Source organism: Ctenocephalides felis, unplaced genomic scaffold (assembly GCF_003426905.1).
Source record: "Ctenocephalides felis isolate EL2017-DRISC unplaced genomic scaffold, ASM342690v1 CF-g0.4_SCAFFOLD_01492, whole genome shotgun sequence".
Lineage (NCBI taxonomy): Eukaryota > Metazoa > Arthropoda > Insecta > Siphonaptera > Pulicidae > Ctenocephalides > Ctenocephalides felis.
The window spans coordinates 8,191,056-8,215,165 of NW_020537646.1; the positions used below are offsets into that span (position 1 = coordinate 8,191,056).

The following is a 24,110-nucleotide window of genomic DNA, read 5'->3' on the forward strand; positions in this document are numbered from 1 at the left end:
ACCAGATTCGTATGTAAATATTGATTTAGGAGAGTTTTGTGTGGACATGGAAAATATATGTAAGATGCAGATTAAGGATAACTACTGTTAGAAGATCTGATCTAAAACCAGTGATTGGTATTAAAATATATATTATGACGTTAATATTATAATATATCAAAATCATCGGTTTTTACGTTGCTTATAATACGTTCTATAATTTTACGTTTAACCATTTCAGTGGTGTTTACATGTAACTAGAAGGATCATGAACTTAAAAAATTTCTTTCTCTTAAAGCAACAACAAACTCATAAATCTCCCTCTTATTTAAATATATTCAGGTAACTCTTTCCCTGCTACCGTCGTCTATAAATTTGTCAATACTAATTAATCATTTTCATTGTTCGGGTGGTCAAGTCAATTCTTTGGTCCTTTCTCTTGGACCACAATCGCCTTGCAACTTCGCAACGCATTTGAATAATAATACAAAAAATCCTGCGGAATGCCGCAAACGATTTGCTTTGTTGAACACTCGAAGTCAGGTTTCGAATCCCTGCAGAGCGAAAGACCATCAATCGTTTTGCTTTCTCCGCTAATGGACTATTTAGTGGTGAAATATTAAATTGGCGGTTTTGTTAAAGGATTTATTTTTACTAAAAACATATGAAGTTAATATCAACGAAATTGCAAAAAAAATCTTAAGTAATTGATAATATTTTTTATAATTGTTAAATAGTATTTAAATCGATTTCTAATACCATTTCATCAATAGAAACCGCTGTATTCGAGCGTATGTGATTATGAACTGTATTTTAATTGCGGTTGTATACTTTTATTACGCACTGAGATATATCATAGGTCAGTTTGTGTAACACTAAAGAAGTAACACTATTTATAATGTCGGCACTTCATTAATAGTATTGTGCATTTCATTTTTATAGTTTTATTAATGGAGTTATTTGATTCTGCGTTTAACGGGTACCATTCGCATTTGTGTCATTAGGAAAACTTTCTTCTACTGTCGTTATTGGCACCTGTTCGGGATGAATTCAAAACATTTTGATGTCATTTTCAACTATGGCTGTTCACGGAACCTAATAGATGTTTTATGAGTTTTTTGTCTAAGATTAGAGAAACTGTTTTTATCAATACATAGCGCATTCTTTATTTACGACTTTTATAGTATTTTATACCCCTTAGTGTTTGTTTTATTAGCGGAACTGTTAATGATTCTACTGGAAGTTTTCGAAAATTATCACATTAATCAAGTTATTGTCAAGGTGAAATTTGTTACTTGCAAACCAAAATTTATATAATAACAGAGTCAAATTTATAAAATATAATTTTTGTTATTACTTCGTATGATGTTCGGTACCTCTGTCATGTTACCGTCATTTAGAGAGTAATTTAGAAGCACATTAGTAGTATATTACTATTTTTCACACCTTGGATCTATTATTTTACCGTCGTCATTCGTATGCGATAAAATGTCATAAATCTTTTACTTCCACTATAAAATTTAGAGGTAATCGATTTCTCTTTAAAATGGAAAATTACTAAAATTGTTTTTCGAAAGAACCGAATGTTATTCCGAAACCAAATGCGTATGCATGCATAAAAAAATCGATGGCAACAGTTGGTTGTCAGTTAAAAATGTTATAAAATAAATAGAGAAAAAAATGATTTCGAAGAAAATTGGATAAGTCAAAGACTTATTGACGAAGGAGCCGAGTCGTTTCAATATTTCGAGTGGTAACGAATGCATCTTGTGAACCACTCTTTTGTTGTTGGTTTAGGATATTGAAATTGTAATCACAAAATTCTTGACATATTTTTCACACCGCATATCGGACAGTGTATGGTATTATTATTTTTAATAATTTTATTGAGCATCATATAGGTTCAAAAGCGTCGGCAAATTGAAAACAAAGATTTTTATGGGTCAAGATGTTTTTCGGGATACAATTATATAAGTTAAATGTGTTGATAGAAATGACAATGTTGTTGTTTTCAATCTCAATTTCAATATTAATGTATTTTAGCGTTATATATTTTTTGCATACACTGAGGTTTGTTGCCTACATGTGGTGACATCAATTTAGAGGACATTTAATATACGTTGGGCATGAAAATGTTTTATAATATCTAGTTAATTATTCAAAAAATTATGTAGATAGCAAAATAATATAATAAGGGTTAGGTTATGAATGAATAAAAAATTTGAATTGACACGAGATAGCAATTGCCAAAACAAAAATATTACAATGAAACTTGTTTATAATTATACTTTTTTGGCCAGAGTCATTAATCTGTTGTTCTTTTTTGTTTTTACGCGTTGAAACAATATGCAAATATGTAACAATTTGTTGAGCGCTAGCGCGTGTTCCATGTCAATCAAAGAAAATGCGTTATATTAAAAAAAAAACGCCGCAATTGTTTCAACAGAGGTGATGACTGTTACATTGATTAATATCTCTCTCTTTACATTTATGAAAATGCACTCACAATCAGATCCCCACTAATATCTTTCATACATCAATCTGCAGTACTACAGAACAGAACAGAACAGAACGCGCTCGTCTACAGCTCGTTCATTATACGCTTCATGCTTCATGTATCAATACGTATATATAGATATTCTTTTATACGTTTATTCCCACCTGATACGACTAACTCGTCTCATAGAATTTGCCTTAGTACACATCGGTACGCGCATAAAAAATAATTATTAATCACCTGTATTCCATCACCTTTGTTTGTCAGTCGCGTAGCATCTACCGGCGAGCTTCAGTATTATATTGAACTTGCACCGGCGAGGTAGTTCGCGCTGCCGGGCACCCAGTCAGCGCTGCTGTCGGCCGATGGACAATGGACAATAACCGAATTTCGAAGGACATTCATTTAAATTTTCGTTATAATAACAATACTAATAATAATCTCGGTAATAACCGCGCGGATTGTGTATGTCTATCGTGCGTTTCTGATGACTTATTATAGATAATGATATATTTATTATATTGTGTAACGTGTGCGGCATTTTGACTGCCTCTATGAAACGGATACAACCGTTCGAAAAATTCATTGTTCGGCCGTGGATTTGTACTCTTTGTGTTAATAGTGCTTGACATGAATTGTTTTGGTTAATGTTTTGTGACGTACCTAAAATTTGAACTAAGTTTATTCATAACATGCAATTTTCATATGTAGTGATACAAAAGGTTAAGATGTGCTATGCTTACAAATATAAAGTGTTTGGATTATAGTATCAGGTATAGTAATAGTTTTGTAATCTCTTTGTACGAATTCACTCATTATGTCAATACTCATATCTATTAGCGTAATATCAAAATACAATCTGATGTTTCATATATATATATATATATATATATATATATATATATATATATATATATCTGCAGTACTGCAGATAAATAAAACTTAATAAAATTTGATAACTTATCTATCTTCTCTTTGACGAAAACGTAAATTCCGCAAACAAAAATATCTCATTATCTTGTAAACAGCCTTGTCAGATTAATTTTTGGTAGTTTTCGGGGTCATAAATTTATATCATCATGTACACAAATTTTAATTTGATAAAATCTACACAACAAATTTAATTAATCAGGGCAATTGATAACTTATATATTTTATGATGCATTATTTTTTTACTACAATAAAAGAGGTCACTTTGCATAAGAGTCAATTAAAATGAATAAATAGTGAGTTACTAAATAATCAATAAGAAATTATATAATGTATGACAAATCTAAACTTGTCTTATTTCAAGTCCAAGTTCTCCACAATGTTTGATAATGATCTTTAAGTCCGAATGTTTCATTCATAAAATTCAATTCAAAAATATTTCCATAATTAAAATACCGTCCAGAATCTACTGCGCGGATTTAATTTAATAGTTATTAGCCGCTAATTTCTTTCTAACGTTTGCCCTAAATTCGCTCGTGGCACTTTCCAAAGTCTCATTTTCAAAAGAGCCCTAACAAAAGCTTGAAACAATAGCCGCTTAAAACTTGAAAAGGATCTACGCCGCGCATTTCAATTTGCTTAACAATAAATCATTCTAATTATAAGTCCATCAATAATAGTTATCGGTGCCTATTGTATGGGATGTCTTTTTTATATAAATAATTTTTGTGCATTGATCAGAACAATAAGGTGTAATTCCAGCCAAATCAAGACTTTTGCTAGGTCTGTAGGTCACATACAAATTATGATTTATGATTGATGTCTTTCCAAATATTCAATCATACATCATGGCTGTCTATGAAAATATTTTTTCATCTTTTCTGTCGTATATAACGAAATGCATACGTTAGTGGAATTTTTTGTATGTTTATAAAAATACAAAATTTTGGTACTAGGCGGATGTCGATTGTGACCTTCGGTAGTGATTGGCGTCTTTATAACATCTTCTTATATAAATGTTTATATTTTTTATTCTTTGAAAACATTGGCAAAGGATTATAGTACCATACTTGCGCATGATCTTATATCTGGTATTAGATCATCCAACCAAACCACGTACATTTATATTTTATTAATATATTTGGCCCTATATTTTTAACAATTATTTTATGTTCTGGATTCTGTCTTAAACATCAAGTTCGGTATATTTTGATTTCGTCCGGATGTACGCATGACCTTATATCGAAGAAAATTACATAGCTCATTGTTTGAAATGTATAGAAATAATCTATACTCAAAAGATCTAATTCTATGTTACTATTCTATAATACTAGTAGTTTGTGAAGCAATGATTTTTATAACAATATTTGTTTTTCTATAATAAATATACAGTTCTATAAACGTTAATAAATATATACTTTAGATCAAATTATATGCAAGTGAATCATGCAACATTGTTAGCTAGGTTCTAATTTTTAATTTTCTAATAGGAGTCACAACCAACACAAAAATTCTTAATATGCAATGCGGTGTGCAACATTTTTCTTCGCAAAAAAAATTGTTATAAAGATGCTCTATCAAATCATATATGCTATTTTTTATTACAATTAATTATTCCTATCCATTAGCACATATTTTAGTGAAATTGTCTACGCTTCGTTTTATTGCATATTACCAGTTGAATTCGTATTAATTCAAAAATTAAATTTCATGTTTTCTAATACCTAGACATTTGCACCATTCACTGCTTGATTATAGTCTCTCTAAAAATATACTTCGATATTTATAACCTAACATGTTTATAATTTAATAACTAATTTTATTGATTTATGATTAAACATCGACTAGCGGGATTTTGGCCTCGTTTTATAATAAAGTATTTAAATTATATGATAACGTTTGCAAAATTGAGAAAAATTATATTTGTATAATTATTAAATATTCGAATTGATTGAAGTAAAATTTCAGATAAAATTTGCAGCCGTGAAAATTATCAGTAATCATTATCACATCTATTTAGCTATGATTATTTTGGAAGAATTTTAACATTATAAAGCTTTCAGAATACTTTTACAAATTAATATTTCAGTCGTATATGGTTAATTTAAAATATTAAACTTTATATAGGATAAATGCCTCCAAATTAAAGATGTATACTTAAAGTATAATTAAATAGCTTTTAATGAAAATGTTTTAATTTTTATATATAAAAATAAATAAATTTTTAAATATTTATTGAGAGATTTGCAAATAAAAAGAACTAAAATTAAATTGATACAAATTAAATTTCTTTTGGGTGATCTATATTGAGACGAAAAATTGGAAAACTAAGAAGGGAAATTAATAAGGATGATTTTCAATCTTTAAGAGGTATAGCAAAATATGAGTAAGGATTTAAAAATTCTTATGTAGAACAATATGAACGAATACAGGAATCTGTATAAATATTTTGGTGTGATTTGATTTGATTTGATGTTTCACATTACTAATTTATTTGCAGCGGTTGGCTTCTAAATATGGAAAAATTCAGTATAAGGTGCTGGTTCCTATATAAAAAATTAAAAAAATATTTTCATGTTGTATCAAAATTGGTTAAATTTTTGTACGTTTTACTTTTTCGCTTAGCATATGTTAAGTATTAGTTTTGCGTTAAGGATTTTTTTGTGTTTGAAGCTCAAAACGACGTCCAAGTATTTAGGTGTTTTGTAGAATTTTTTGTCGCACTTTTTATTTATTTATTACATAAAGAAAACATTTATCATTGAGTTATTTTAAAAAGTTTGCATTCTACTACTGAACCACCGGTGGTCATGAAGCCAACACCTCCCATAGATTCAGCTCAGAATTCTATATTGCAAAAAAAAATTGTTGGTGAAAGATCGCACTTTCGCGAGTTTTATTATTAACACATTTTACATATATACAGCTTAATAAATTAGAAATGTATTTTAAACATTACTATGAAATTTATTCAGCAAAAGGATGATTGAGATTAGAAGTCATCACTTTTCGTAACCTCTACGTTATTTGCAACCTCGAAAGCAAAGTGGATCTTTTCGCGAATGTGTATTCTCGATTTTATGGAATATCGAACTATTTTTTTTTAAATTCGTTTCAATTGCGTACGCCAATGTCATTACTAGTGATTACATGCTCCTTACTCGTCAATCTTTTTGTTTATTCTTCCGTTTCCGTGGCCTTGTGCAGCCGTTGTGGTGTCTTCAGAACTATGATTTATTTTTTTCTATTTCATATTTCGTCATAATTATTAACAATGTTGGTCGCATGGTTTATGTAGTAAATGAGAGGTTGCGTATGTCAACACGCGATATTAGAATTAGTTAAATACAGGCATTATTCAGAGCGTTAATCATACTAATGTGTGTGTTTAACATCTTATATAATGCGTAAGTTTTACTCGATACGCACAACTTAACGCCGTTTGATATTTTCCCAATAGAAATCTTCCCAAAGTAGTAAATGATACATTCGATTATTCTAAACTAGAGTTTGCAAAAGTTTACTTAACATCTTCAGTGGTAGAGACATTGTCTATGTATCTGCTAAATATTACCTTACTCCAGCTTTTTGGTAAAACAAATTTGCATCTTGTTTTCACTCTATAGACCTCAAACTATAGCAGCATGTTCAGAACTATTTACATATAGTTCTACTAACCAAAAGTGAGTTGCCAAATGATCAACTGAATTTGGTATATAAAAGTCGTCAATAATGACTCCTCCCTTTCTTGTCTTTTAATTACACAATTTCAACCAAAATCTGTTGTTAATACTATTCCGATTATTCTTGTTGAACCTAAAAGTTTTAGAACCATTTATATCCAACATAAAATTTTTGTCGTTTTTGGGTCGAGAATTCTCTATTACCAGTAATATTTGCTTGTGATATTTTTTTTCATAAAATTATCGGAGTATACCATAAAGCCAACAATGTCAAGCTCTATTCTATCAGGCCTCTATAATTAGGAATTTTATTTTCGGTCAAATGCACACAATAATAGGCTCATACACAACGGACTGAGCGCCGGGATTATAATTTAATACTGTTTGGAATAAAATATCCACGAATTTTGTTTGAAACCAGTAAACACACTTTACTTAATTTCCATAGTAATAAAGGAATAATATATTTTATATATTATTATTATATTTTTTACATTTAGATTATTCCAGTTTCTATATCTGCATCAGTTCAAAAAATGGAGATTTGTGCAAAGATGATCATTATAAAGATTAACATTTTAACTCATTATAACATGAGAAATCCATATAATTATTTAATGAAATAGTATGAAATATTAATAAGAAATCAATGAAATATTAATAATTAAATAAATTAATATGAAATATAAGATTAGCTACATTTATTAGTAATTACGTCAAAACGAATTTTACCCAAAAATTTGTCGATAACTATATTTCGCGATAATTTGCAATATGTTTCTAAAATTAAATTTTTAAATTGCTTCCTTTCGTTATGGTAAGTACTAATTAAATTTCTTTATAAACTTTCATCGAAAAAAATTCACGATCATAATACGAAAATACAAAAATACATAGTAGTAAATTACATTGAATTAAGTTCCAAAATTATCCTAAAAATAATTTTTCGGACAATTTATGAACTCATTTATTTCCAGAGGCACAAAGTTCCAAAAAATTTCCGCTTGTCTAACTTTTTACAAATTTATTTAATTATATGACACAAATATTTTAAATAATGTAAATATTTATTTATGTGAAATGATGAAATTCAACAAACTAAAATCGATTCATCAAACTATAGGTGCATATCTCCATATCATGGTCTTTAACCGGATTAGTCATCATTTCATCTTTAGTATTTTTTAATTACTTTTATAATTTGCACTTAATTTATTTCGATCTGTTTTGACACAAATTACTTTAAAATCCAGAATGATTTATATTATATTATGTGCTAAATTGCTATTCATTAGACAACCGAAAAGATATATTGTCAATAAGAATCAAGTCCGTTATTGCCAGAAGCGATCTCAATCAACATTTGAACTTTGAAAGCTTCAAATATTTAGTCATTTGTTGCTCTTAGTTTAATTGTCGGCAATTATAAGTGACACTTAATTATCTTTAGGATATAGAGGTTTTTCGAGTAATTATTATGGGAAGATTCGTTTAATTTGGTTAATTCTGGATGCATTTAGCTATTTTATTATAGAGCCTACTATCTACTTTTGACCATAGTTTCTTAACAATTGAATAATTTGTAATAAAAAACAAGCATTTAGCAAATTTTCTCTTGGCAACAAATTATTATTTATGTGCTTATTTATTGACATTTGACACGCGGAATTTTACGACAAGGACCTCCATATATGATAAACATGCATTTTTTGCAAAGATATCTACACAATAGATTTTCGTTGGCATCAATTCGTATGCACAAAAAATAGTGGATAGAAATCATAAATAGATAAATCAATTATTCATATGCCACACTGTCAAAATAATAATATATTGAAATTTTTATTAAAACATATTTTATGTTTGTCTAGATACATAATTTGACTTCAATTATTGATTTATCATATTTTTATGTAACTTTTATTACTAAAGAATGATTTTCTGCCTAATATCTTTTATGTAGTTTTTTTTACAATTACTCAATTTTGTAATATAATTGAATTAGGTATATTATATGAAAAATTAAAATTGAAAGCAAATAATACCTATTATCCTAAGTAATTATTTAGTATTTTAAGAAATTCTCTCATACTATTCCTCGCTCACCTACTTATTCTACCGCATTCACCGTTATAATTTCTCATCATTTGCAGCAAATAATTCCAATAAAGAGTTTATAAATTATCGAAAAATTAATTGCAAACATAATTTTGGCTGCACGCTGCGAGTATGTCGAATTAAAATTCCATACGATTTTTAATAATATACAAACTCATAATGCGAAATTCAGAAATTGACTCATCATATGTACCTACTCGACGTTTCCATTAAGTTTTTTTTTCAATACGGCAGTAAATTACTGAAGAAAACTAGGTAATTGGTATGATTTATCTGCATATGTGTGTACAGTAGCGTTTATGTACAGGTAGGTTCCGTATGGAAAGAGTACGCCGTTTTTTACGAACAGTTTCTCTAGCATTTCTATATACAGAATAATTAATCAAATCAGACGCATAATTCTCATAGCGAACTGACGTGTAGGTTGATTGGTTCATTGCAACGGTTCATAAAGTCTTTACCGTACAGTGATGTACCTACAATTCTACACTTGATCAATATTTTGGCCAAAAATTCCACGAAGTATTCTAACAGGTGTGATTAGGATCCATTAATTAAGAGACTAAGATCTATAATAAAATTTATGAAGAAAGCTCGTACGTTTTTCTGCGATTCACTCACATGTTTTCCTATCACATTTAAAAAAAATTAGAGATTTTACTTAATAATAGTATCATATTTATTATAATATTTTTTTACAATTTTAGACAAAAGAAAATAATTCATAAGGGGGCGTCTGTTAATCACCTGAGCTTTAAAGGGGTAAGTGGAGGTTGACGTTGAATTTAAGAAAAAAGTCCGAAATTTAAAAAAAAAATCAACAATCGTACGATTTTTTCTAGGTGCTAAAAATACGCGTAATGTTTTGAGGGGAAAGGGGTAATTTTAAATATCATCATGTATAGTAAGGGAGAGGGGGGTCCAAAAATCCTTAAAAATTGCTTACGTGATTAATTGACGCCTCCTAAACAAATGTGATTTTTTCCCTGAATTTTCAATTAGTGCAATCAAAACAGTAATTTTCAAATAGCAGTAATTGTATTGATATGAATTTAGTTTAGAAGGCTGGATTATAGTAAAAAGTTACAACTTTTAATATATGGTATTGGAAGTATGGTATTGAAAATTTCTAATAATTCCCAAAAATTACGAGAGTTTCGGTTTTATGAAGGTGTTGGTCGATCGAAGTGCCGGATTAATGAGAGTCCATTTTATGCCAATATATTTTTGATGGTTGTAGCTACAAAAGTAATATATAACATTATGCAAAGAATCTGACACATTATACAAGTACTCTGAATTATGAATGAATTACACTTGAACATACAGTTCAATATAAACATATGAAATAATGAATGTATCACATGCAGAAATTATTAATCCGGTCAGAAATAATGTGTTAATTTCAATTATCATATCATGAGTTATTCACGTGTTTGCTGAGAACTGGTTTTATTATTTTATATGGTAATAGAGATCAATATTAATATGTGCGATTTATTGAAATTATGATCTCTTGATTTTTTTTCATTATTATATGATTGAAATTAAAATTTAACGGACGAATATTTTCTAATATCAATGTTCAACTAAAATTTGTTCTAAATATTTTTTCTCACCTTTTTCTAACATAAAAGTACAGTAAGAAACCCGATGCCTAATTCAAACTTAATTAACTTGAAAATAATAATATTTATGATAGCCAATTTATTATTTCTCTACTGCTTTTAACACCTAAGACAAAGCGCCTTGGAAAGTTTTTCGCATCGATCATTAGTCAATCCGAAGATTTCCCATATACAAAAATTAATTTAACAACATAAGAATAATTACAATTTTACGCCATGTGTTTAAACTTTTGAATTTATATTTATATTTAACGATCTACTGAAGCTTTCTTTCGATAGTTCGGCGTACAGTAATATTATGTTTGATTAAACGATTTCTATATAATCATAATTATATGTAATTGTTCATTTCACAGGTAACATCCGTTCGTTTAATTTCGTGTTCTATTTTTTGTGCTTGCTGTTATTTTAATATTTGAAATCATAGTGATTAGTAATGAATAGCGTTTTGATATAGTTAATTATATTTTATTTTTTAATTAAATTGTTTGGAATCATTGAATTATTTGTGTAGTAAATGCAACTACATAATAAAGATTAAACATACTACTAGGTATATTTATATATATTTGCAAGTAAATTAATAGAACACTAGGTACATAGTAAATTATATAATAAATATTATAAATTTATAGTATTAAAATTGCAAACGTAGTCAAGTGATAATTTTTTTAGAACAGTTAAAAAGTGGATTTCAAATCCTGGATCCAAAATTGTAGGTGATTTTTTAAATAAACATTATAAATAGCTTTTATAATAAACATTTAAAATTATTTGTGAGATGTATACATTTTTTTGAAATAAGGATTCCTTATGGTAGGTCATATTTGGTTTTTTAAATTATATAAAAATCTCTACAATTTACTCCATAATTATCTTTAGTAAGTAATATCGCCTTTAATGAGTCTATTTCAAGTAGTGTGTTTTGAAATGACAGTTTTTTCAGTTTAAATTTTGTAAAAATGAATTCTACTTAAAATATATATTGAAAAAAAAGGACAAACCGGTTCATAAATTCGGGACTAATACTGTTTTTAAAAAAATCTGGGACATAAGGTGGAATTCTGGAACTTTATGATCTAATCCTGAACGTATGATCATCTTAATATATTACGGCAATGATCTTCTTTTTTATTACACAGTCTATTATAAATATCAGTACCTTTAAATTATTAATTGTTTAAAAGAGCATTAATCTTACGAATAATATACCTTGAAAATTTTTGAGTTTGTGAAGAGAATTTGGGAACATTAAGCGATAGCTGGTTAAGAATTTGAGGACACTATTTGAGCTGTTATATTTCACCTAGACCTATTTATTATTTTCATATAATAAATTTTGAAATATCGATTTTAATCTAATGCTTTTCAGATTTATTATATCCGATAATTATTTATTAGATTAAATATATCTACATCTACGTGTGGTTTTCTCTTTTGTTGTTCAATATATCGTCACCTATATTGTAAACATATGAAAGCTCGATATTCTTTGTGTTACATAGAGAATTAGAGATGAACAAATGCAGATGCAAATGCATAGAGAATGTGTGTATGTATGTATGTATATCGAGTATCGCAGATCGGATTAATCCAATGCATCTACATACCGGTAAATTTCTATGTAATTTCACAATTTGCTACAGGATTTTTCCAGTGGTTGTCGTCCCGTAATTGCATTTGAAATTAAAATAACTGTTTCTAATATCGCAGCGATTCGATTATATGATAAATGAATCTAGCCAATAGAGCGAGATAGGACGGATCGCTCGCCTGTGTATTATACTATTATTCTCCTGGTACATTGTCTGATTTTCAGTTTTTCTATCGCCTTTGCTTAATTAATCGTACGTATTTTCTAATAATTTGTTTTATTATATGCACAGTAGATTGACTGTCTTGTCGTTGATCTTTTTTCATTTCGGTCGATGCGATCGCTTCATAATTAACTGGGATATGTTGATGTGTAGCACGTGCATGCTGATAAGTAAAAATAAACGGAATTGTGCACCAGGAACCAATAGAATGTAGCGTTACTTAATTATCACTTTTTATGTTTATTGCAAAACAAACATTATTAAGACGGAGTTCTATTGCGAATTATAACTTATAATTCAATATTTCTAATCACAAACAGAATGTGGAGAGAACACTAGGAGACCTCTCTAGATTTGAAAGCTGCTGTGCTTCTCCATTTATAGCACTGTATAGCTTGGGTTGGGGCAAATATTCTAGCTTAATTTGGATCATTCATTTTTCGATTTTCTCTTTTGAGCAATAAATTTTATAGCTCGAGTGGAACATATATATAAGATGTAATTATCAATAATTTTCAGATTAATTCAAGATTATATCAATTTGATTTTTAAGGTGCATAACAATCAATTACCCTTAATTTACCACATTTAAATCATATGACACAGCGTTAATCCATTGTTGACGATCACTGACAATAAATCCATTTTACATCTTGATACTTCTTGGGTTCACACGGCAATCTACTGCACTTCATTCGCACATTTGCGATTTGTTATTATATCAACGTTGCAACTGTGTACAATTTCTATATAATATACAGTCACATTGATCGATACCGAAGGAGTACAGTAGAGATTGTTGCCTGATATTGCAATTATTAAGATTAACTGTACTTTCATGTGTCAAACACCGTATTTTAGTTTATAATTAACGATATATTTTTCGTACCATTGTTGCCGGCCGTTACGGTGGAATAAATGATGCTGATCTTAATGTGTATTCAATAACGACCTGCAACTGGACTACATTACTTTTTTATTTATTGTTCACAGTTCTTTTTATTTCGTTTTAATTAAAATAATATGACAATCGATTTGTATATCTATCTTTATTTAATATTTTATCTTTTCTTTCTGCTCTTTCACAAACTATTTTTATTTTAATTAACTTACCTATGTTTTCTTATCATATTATAATTGCGAATTATCGGATGAATATAAATAAAGTAATCAAGCAAAAGTCTGTTTATTATTTTTTAGCCCTAACATTGAACTTCTGACTCACTGATTCATAAAAACTTTCAAAACACATCTTGGTAATATAGCCATACTAATTTATAATGCTGTCAAAATGGTGTGAGAGATTCGTGGCCTATAAACTGTGAAAAAATCGGTGATTATCAACATATCAAAAAAACTGATTTTTCAATAATAAATCATAATTATTATATTCCCGGTACCAACTACAAGGTAGTTAATGTCTATCTATGAGATATTAACAATTGACCTTGGCAAGATTCGTGTCTGTTTTAATTACACCTTTAAGAAGAAAACTGGTTTTGTACATTTGTACTTCATAGGTGAATTATACAATTCTATTAAGTAATCGATATAAAATATTTTGAAATAGTATCAGTTCAGGTAGGGACATATTAATTGATCAAGAAGACGAAGTATGATATAATTTAGAAAACTTTTCTTAGAGTTATGAAATTATTTTTTTCGCTTCAACGTTTAAGAAAATCTCATTAACCTTTTATAATATACTGATCTTGATCTTGTGTACGCGCAAATATGATTATAAATTATATTCTTGCACTTATTTATATTGTGGATTAAAGCAATTTTATTTCAGTACCAAATTCATTAGAGAAATTACAGTAACCGTTATGCTTTAAAATATCTAATTTAAAGTTAAAAAATTGCAATATAACTGTTTATATTCAAACCGATATATAAAAAATAATTATTAAAATAATAGGTTTATACAAGTAAATATAAACAATATAGTTATTAGACGAGACTGTCATATCGCTATGTAAATTGAAGAGCAGGATATTCTTGCTTATAAGCAATTGATCATATTTTTGTTATTGTTGTTTAATGCATGTCGTTAAGATATTTCCATGAATATTGTCTTTTATTGATATATCTGTTTTTCTAGCCGCGAATGCCGATATCGCGCAGCATGTCCATGGAGCAGCGCTGGCAGGACTTTGCCAGTTCGTTCCTGGGCGGCCCAGCACCGCCGTCCTGCGCTCCAGCTCACCTTTCCGACCAGTCTGCCGGAGGATATCACCCGCACGGTCACTTGCAAGGTCAGCATCACCCGCACCAGGCGACGCCTCACCATGCCGGAGCCTATTCAGCATTTTCCAGTCCGAATGCTAATGGAACGGCGAATAGCACAGGATATCATTTGCCGCCTGGTGGAGTACTGCTGCACAATGCCACGCTTGCACCTCCCATGGGGGATTTGAATCCTGGACCTGTCTCATATGGTAAATTAAAATTCTTATTACTTTAGATATTATGAAAATGCAATTATATTAATATTAGCAACAATAAGTGGTTTTAAACTTCGGTTTTTATGAATATAAAGTTGGCATGCAACCAATATTTAATGATATATATCATTTTGACAAAAGTACTTACAATCACAATATTAATTAGAAGAAAGAAATACTTATGATCATAATATTTGATATCGATTACCAGTTTTACTAAAAAATTATTGTTATAGGGCCTAATTTGGGATCTGCTGTAACTTCTTCGATGCATCTCACAAATGCAAGTGAAGCTGAAGCGATTGCTGGCAGTTATAAATCTGAGGGAGCTGACATGTTGTATTACCAGGTAAATATTTATATAAACTTTTACTAATAATTCACTATTATTTTCATTCATAATACACTTTAATGCAAAATGCACAAAATAGTTTGCAAAATGCAAAATGCACGAAATAGTTTAAAACTACACATTTGTAGTACAGTTGATTTCATGATACAATGATTTGCAATTTATTTGTAAGACACTAATGTGATCTTGATAGAATTTGCGTTATTGTTACACATGTTTGCTAAGTTATTTAAATATTTGTCTTATTTTTAAGAATTCTTCTATCGATGGCCTGAACCAGACAACGGATGGGTTTTTAAATTCAATTTTGAACGATGAAGACTTGCAATTAATGGACATGGCAGTAAATGAAGGTAAAACAATATTCAGTTTATTTGCTTTGAAATATTTTAGCAGCAACTCGTGTTGCTTACGACCAGGTGTAGTTTTTAATATATCTATTATAATATGAAAAATTGGTTCGAATTCCAAATATGATTAGTCGTCATGAAGATTTATTCTACAATGTTTGTTACAAGATGTAGCAATCAATTGATTTAAATTTCAAAATGTAAGTTTATGCAAAATGTATTCCAATTTTCACTTACAATTAGATCAATTATTATACAAATTTGCTCTAGAAATATTTGAGTACGTTTAAGAGAATTTCTGGTGTCTACATAAAATCATTACATATTATTTTTGAAAAGTATAATAATTGAAAATGTTTCAATAATTGTAATACGTATAATCATTTTGGACCAGGTTATGCAAAAATTTATGATTGTGATAACTCTAATTGCCTAAGGCATGCTTGTTTGTAAGGCTCAAATGGTTCTAGTAAGGATAGTAGCTGTTCTTCCATACGGCGAATTGTACAGGTGAAATCTCCTGGTCGACGTCATCGCTCCTTTTATCTATATTTACACCTGTGCGAGATATTTATAATAGAAATGATTTCACTACGAGTTCTGAATCCGTGCTGCCATCGAACGTTTCCAACTTGAAGCAAACTGATGATTCAAATCCAATATTTCAAATCATGTTGAATCGCCTTTGAATGAAATTTAATGTATCGAATATGTGAATTTGCATAAACCTGACTTGGTAATATAATGTTTGCACATTTATTATCAGGCAAAATTATGGTAATTCAGTGATCGCATTCGATGCAATGCTTAACCTAGTCTATTTATTTTGCCAGCGCGATGAGAATTGTGTGTAGGTGTCGCAATGTAACACGCGCGCTTCTCATATCATTGTATGAGGAGTTGTGTAATGAATGTTTACTATTTTTAATGCTGACTCATTAGATTTACTATAATCACTCGCTGCTCTTCGGCGTTAAATATACAATATCAATGCACAGTGTTTAACGCGTTTGCCTTCGTTAAAAACAGTACTTATTAAATAATAGCTAATATGTGCATTTGAATTGACAAAATCGGTTCAAACACCTGAAAGTGCGCAGTTTTCAGTGATGTATTTTCTAGTCCGCAGGAAAACGAATTGTATGTTGTGCAACGATGTATTCGTTTGAGGGGTAAGTTATAACTGCGAAATTTATGCAAATTGTCTCTATTTTTAACGGCTTTTTGGATAAATGCTATTTATTTACATTTATTTAGTATTTCTAGTTGTATTATAACAGCACGATGGATCACTGATCATATGTGCGTTAATTTTAGTCACGTGGCTACAAATTCACGTGATGAACGTTTATTTTAAATAATGAGCGGCACCATGATTATAATGTTATGACGAAATGTGTACCATCCGATTGAATAAATAAATAGACATCATAAAATTAAATAGTAAACTATGTTTAATTTTGTACATAATTGTTAATTAAAAATGAGTATTTTTATGAAATTGTAGGATTTCGTTTCTTACTGTTTATCTTAAAAATTAGCATTATGTCTTGTTGTGAGCGAACCAGATATGTTATTTATGTACGTCGAAAAGAGTGCCAATACCATTTGCAATACACTTATGTAATACACTTCAACAATGTATAGGACGCTTTCTTAAAAAATGTAGAGTATATCAGATACAAATATATCGAATGTTATGCAAATAATTTTAAGTAGGGTATTTAGAAATTTTCAAAAAAAAATAAATTAATTTTTTGAATATTCCCATGGGATACCATGGAAATTATTTATCATGGAAATACCTGTTCAAATATCTTGGAATAATTATCCATAGAGAACTAAACTAGTATCAGTTACCAAGATGGGTACCCTCATTGCAGCATATTTCATAGACAATACATTTTTAATCGTTTTAATCTGTAGTACTAGTGGCATGTTTGTTATTAATTATTGGAAAATAACTAGGAGTATTATATATTTCAATCAATGTGTTGTTATCGACGCACTTTGCACTGTCATAGTACGTTAGGCAATCATACGTTAATATATTTATGATCTTCGATAATACTACGCGTAGGCACTTTGTACCTGACATACTAACAAAATTTAAGTTGAAATGAAAAATACAGTCAAAAATTAATTTTTGAGTACTGAGAATCACTAAGCAAAGGATTCATTTATACATTTCTTACGCCTTTTAGTTACTTTTGTTCTGGAAAACTTTTCAAATCGTTTGTCTTATTGAACTTGCACGACAAGTTTTATAACGACTATTCAGTACAACAATGTATTAAAAATTCAAATTAAAAGATGGTAATAAGGACGTCAAAACTAGTTATTGTTTACTTATAAATATATGTGTAAAAATAGCCTCAAATTTCTTGATATAATTATTTTATTTATCCTCTTGAAAAATTGCTAGTTGATACTGCTGATTCCTCTATTTATTTTTTATTGGTTTTGTAAAGTTGCTATATTTAGAAAATATTTTTGTTATTCAAACTACAGTGTTCTAATTCTATTAAATGATAAACATCTTAGTCGAATTAAAAATGAATTTTGGACTATGAACTTTTATATTCTTTAACAGCGCAGTTTGTGCTAGGTCAAGGTGGTGTTTATTTTATATCTGTATTTAATTTTAGATCAATTAGCATATTTATAAAATACTATTATATGTTGAGAATAATTAACGTATAATAATTAATATATACATTTTTAACATATCATGAAATGAAAATTGATCATCTTGTGAGTCTATGAGCTGAGTTTAAGAACTAATATTAGTATTCTGTTTTTGTTTAAACTTTTATCATTTTGGAATATGAAATCAGCACTGATTTTGAATATTCATAGTATTTTCCATTTATGAGCAACATTGTACCACAAATATAGAGTATGAGATGAATAAGATTGGAGGTTTTTAAGGAATTTTATGGTAACAATTGTGAGGCTTCACAAATATTACGGTTTATGACGTTTTTTGTAATTTTCTGTTAATCTCACAATCATAATAATATGCATTTCATATCTTACATATATAATAATTTCCGTTTTAAGATTTTTCTCTATTTGCATTGGTATTAAATGTATGCGGTTAATATGCAAATACAGCAAAGAAGACTTTGATAAATTATCAAATATTGACACTGTATAAAGGCAAGCCCCAAGAAATTGTCTTATCACATGATAATACGTGCAAGATTGTTGCGCAGTTTTATATATGTATGCAACATTTTTTGCAGTGACGTTCATGATAATAATTATTATAATAGTATCATTATTGATTCTACAGGCTTGTTTCTAAACTTTGGAAAAATCAAATAAAAAAATTTCAAAAAAATTTAAAGACTAATCAAAAACAACTCAACTTCGAAAGTCTATTGACTTGCAATAAGAGTTAGTACAAATTAGTAAGAGCAATCGAAATGAAGCAAATATTTTTTTTTATTAATTTAATATTTCGTAACATTGAACCGATATAAATGATTCCTGGAAGAACTCATGATATGTGTAAACACCATAAAGATTTGATAAGATCACCGATTAAACAACATTACATATGTAATCAATTTTATCTAGTAAACATTTACATTTACAACAATTATTACATTTTCTATATTCATTGTTCAAATTTTTACGACCTATCACTATAATGAATTTTTTTCTGTTATTTTTCTACGTGCATGTGTTCCATCTAACGTTATGGCTATTTGTTGATCTTGTTTAATATTATGTCTCGTTTACATTGAGTCATTTCTGTGACGTCTACAAATCACTGAATCACAATCATTAAAAGTCTATCGTAAATCATTACACGAAAATGCATTAAAATTAATGACTATAAAAATAATTTTGCCATAAAAAATCAACCTAGCTTTTTATCTTCATCAACGTACGATTCTTGCAAACGATTATTTACTGATAATTATATCAAAAGTTGTCATATGGTTGCCAGTCGAAATTATCTCGCACAAATTTAAAGATAAATCCAATATTTTCTACATTCTAGAAATTTTGCAATTTTTTTTATCTTTTTTCGAGCGATTTAATTAAATTCTTATATATCGTTGTTTTGTTAATAAATATCATCTGTGAATGGAAAAATTTCAATACAAATTTGTTTCAGAGATAAGTTTATTTTATTAGTGTCAAAGTTAATGATGTTATACATGCAGCGATAGTGCCACTTGGAATTATAATTATAATGAATAATACCACGAATGATTTGTTAGTATTTGTATTCAAATTATATTTCCATGACTATGTTTGAAAATTCAGCTTGTTTAATTAAATTTTAATAGAAAGCGAATTTTGAACTCAAATCTCTAATTTTGAACTTCTGAGTTTTGCCACTGATGGTCTGATTTAAAATATTTAAAATATAACTCTCATCTGCATTTGAAATAAAATGTCTAAATAATTTGTTGATCTACTAAATGTTTATAGAAATAGAAACTAACTTAAAAGTCGTTGTAGAGGTTCCACACCTTAGTAATATGTCTTGGAGAGCTTTTCCATAAATATTTCTTATTGTCAAATTCACAATTATGCTTTGAAACGCTTTTATTAATATTTTGATTTAATTTGGTTTCGCTGATTAGGCGGTTAAAAATCAATATTTAACACTTCAATAATAATTTTATCAGATACCAGTATTTTAGATTCACTTTTTTGTTCTATGTAAAAAGTCATAGCACCTTTAGTCTATATTGGAGCTAATTTGCTCCATGTGTTTTTATTAGTTTAATTTATTTAAATCATGGGCTTGAGTATAATTTTGAAGTTCTTGAAGAACTTTACTCGTAGTACGACATCTTTCATTCAGCTACGATATTTCAAAAGTCTATGACTTTTATTATTATGTACTCAAGTTTACAAGTCGTTTCATTTATCAATGATCGTTTGTAACATAGTTGTAATAGATATTATTCAAAAATAGTTCAATATGTTTTCAAAACCAAACACTTCTCATTTCATCCTTGCATATCATCATTGGCGCCAATATATCAATCTCCTCCAAGGAAATGTCGCCCGCGCCCGTCCGCCCCGAGGCAGCCGGCCGCCTCGCGATACGTTACAATTCAATTCGATCGGAGATTTTAGCCGATTAACAGCGCGCGAATTTTAATGTCGCAACTATCGATGTTCCTACTTACATCGTACATCAGTATTATGCTGACGGAGCATTTGACTAGCCGTAACACAAAGCATTTGTAACGGAATTCGGAATATTTATTTTCAGTCCAATGCAGGAAATGATAGTGCGATTTTAATTCACGGAGGTGTTCCACTGCGGATTGTGTCACCGCGTGCGGTATGGGGGCTCTTCTTGAAGAGCAATTGCGACGCGCTGTCTAATAACAAATGACTTATGATTACTAATATACACTTGTTCTTTCCTGGAATATTTGTGATGGTGTGATTACGTGGTTTTAATCTGGTTTTATTGTGAAAATTGATTAGTTGTAACAATGTTTTGTGCAGTGAACAGTTTTGGAACGCCGGAATATTTTTCAAGTGCGTTGCCTTTGATTAACGGTGATAATGCACTGCCTTTGGACATAAATTTAGAATTATACCTAAGGTTCAGAAGTAAGTGTAATAACTTATCATCATATTCTCATAAAATACAACTTTTTATTTATTTTTATAATGATTATTTATTACTGGAAAGTTTCGAATAGCGACCCAATTAAATTATTAATTAGCAATATAGAAACCGTATCAGTTCAATATTACGAAAGTGTAAAATGAATATTTAATCACATCTTGTATGTTTATACTAATATGAAACATGATTTTAAGTTTTTACATAATTTGCATATGAATTAACAAGCAACATATCTCCTGTAGAACTTAATCGTATATATTTGTAACTTTCAAAGTATTCAAAATAAAATAGGGTATTATCAAGGAAACCTTAGAAAGACTTAGTTATCTGATTAACAATGAAAGTTATATTTAAGGGGTGTCCATCAATCACGTGATCGATTTTTTAGGGATTTTGGAACCCCCTCTCTCTCTTAGTGATACGTCGTGATATTTAAATTTACCCCCTCCTGCCCCACCAAACATCACGTGTATTTTTAGTTATGCAAAATTTTTAGAACAAATTTTTCGAATCCACGAAAATTAATTTGTATTAAAATTTTTAATTTTTTTGAAAATTTAGGTAAAAAATAAATACACTTCATATCTTACTAGACCACTCCCTTTCCCACGTGATTTTTGTGATATCAAGCTCCTCTTCTCTACTTAAATTAATTTAAAAAAAAATATGAATAGTAATCAGAATCCTTATGTTAATTGTTATGTTTCATTCCTCAACCTAGTATTATTAGAATGCAACGCAGTGGTTGTGTGTGTATTCTCTTTTTAATGAGACTAATATTACTTACTAATAGTCATATGATATATAAACAACAATGCCCTGTGAGGCTATTTTCACTCGAAATGATATTAAGATTTATATTTTCTCTCTTACCACGAACAAGCCCAAATTGTTTACTTAGAAGTTTTATGTTTGTTTATAAAATCCGTAGTTATTATAAATAAATTCTTTATTAGTGGATTAATATTGTGCAATAAAAATGTAAATCACAGATTTGTAATAACTTCCATTATGAGTAACACGTCGCTAATACCTACCTCGTAATTTCAATACCGGTTATTTGTCATAGTACACGTGTTTTATAGTATTACTCATCTAAATATTCCTATTTTATAGGTGCGATAGATGTATGTTTTCACAATATTGTAGATGATGACTTAAAAATATTATTGAAGTAGAAGTCATTTGTTTGTAATACGTAGAATTCATACAATACATCATTATATAAATTTTATTTTCTCATTGTGATACCACATGTGTCCTCCTACATAAATATAAATTATTTTTTTTAATATTTTATATTTTGGTAGACACTTATATAATCAAAGTACCTACAATCAAAACTGGTGGATCTGCTTGTACTAATTAAAATATGTATTTTAGAAAATAGAGTACGACTCATAGTTTACTTTTATCCTATCATTTGACACAAATAAAATTGCTAAAAATAGAAAATATATAATTATGAAGAAAATGTTATCGCTCCATTTTTATTGTTTAATTTTTTTTTAACGATAAATGTGTATAGATAAAATTATATCAAACACGCGAAAGATAAACATTGAAAAGATAACTAATAAAAAAAATTACTGCATTTAATTTTGGAATCAAAATAGATCTTTTAGCTACTATTTAGGAGTTTTAGGCTCGTATAGTGTGGATACTTATTAGAATCTACGGGATTTTTTAAAATCTTACTTATCTAAAATTTTCATATGTATAACTTCAGCCATCGAGTCTTCAATGGTGGACTCTTATACTATAACATAAAAAATGTTTTACAAAAATAATTTACAAATCCAATATTCTAATTGCACCTCTTTTTACCTCTGTATTGATCCTGAAAATATTTTCTACTGATCTAATATCATTCTAGTCATATGATCGTTTTTCAATGATGATTTTGCCATGAGCAAAGCAATTCAATTAGCTTAATTGCAATGTGTGCATACCTTGACCGATTTTATTTAATCCAAATGGAAACAATAGTATTTTTGAATTATTCGAAGCTAGACGACAAATATTTAAACTGGCCTATTTCATTGCAAATGCTATCAACTTATCTTCAAGGAGCTTTGCGTAGACGTAACAGATTATGAATGACGTTATAAATACTTCAATTTTTAGAGGTAGTCAAGGTAGGAAATGAATAAGAATATTTTATGGAATAAACTGAGATCATCCTGTTTTAGAATTTTTACAATTTAATTTCAAAAGCTTCCATGGAAAGAACCTCTTGAAAGAATCTGTCAAGCCTTAACAGAATGGTAAATTAATTAAGGCTTTTCTGAAACTTGTAGAACCTGCTTAGGCATGCTTTGGAAACCTAAAGGGCTCCTGATAAGGTTTTAAGTTTTAAACATATTTATACGCGCATAAAGGTATTAATTATTTTTGGAATTATTTTTCATAAGTTCAAAGTTTTTTTTACAACGTAAATTGCTGAAGTGACGCTGTTCCTTATCGTTTATAAAAATTAAATCGCAACAGAATGACTCGACGTTTTTATATTTTATTTTAAGACTGTTGATACAACAAGTGGATTCTCATAATTTTGCTTCTTATTTTCGTATAAGGTGACAACTTTTTTGTGTACAAAATGAATTCAAGCATAAACTATTTGATAATGAAATGATTTAATATTATCATCATATTTCCGGCGTATTCTGGGAACTCTATAAGCGCTACGTGC

General features: G+C 28.8%; 1 protein-coding gene across 5 annotated transcripts in view; it reads left to right on the forward strand.

The window, feature by feature from the left end:
* The window catches only part of LOC113371609 (segmentation protein cap'n'collar-like), a 90,144-nt gene that overhangs the window by 62,964 nt on the left and 3,070 nt on the right, over positions 1-24,110 (forward strand). For all 5 annotated transcript variants that reach the window (XM_026612251.1, XM_026612249.1, XM_026612250.1 and 2 more), the window contains 3 exons: positions 14,757-15,093; positions 15,336-15,448; positions 15,705-15,804. In XM_026612251.1, coding sequence (XP_026468036.1) covers positions 14,757-15,093; positions 15,336-15,448; positions 15,705-15,804 — 550 coding nt within the window. The remainder of the gene's footprint in view (positions 1-14,756; positions 15,094-15,335; positions 15,449-15,704; positions 15,805-24,110) is intronic.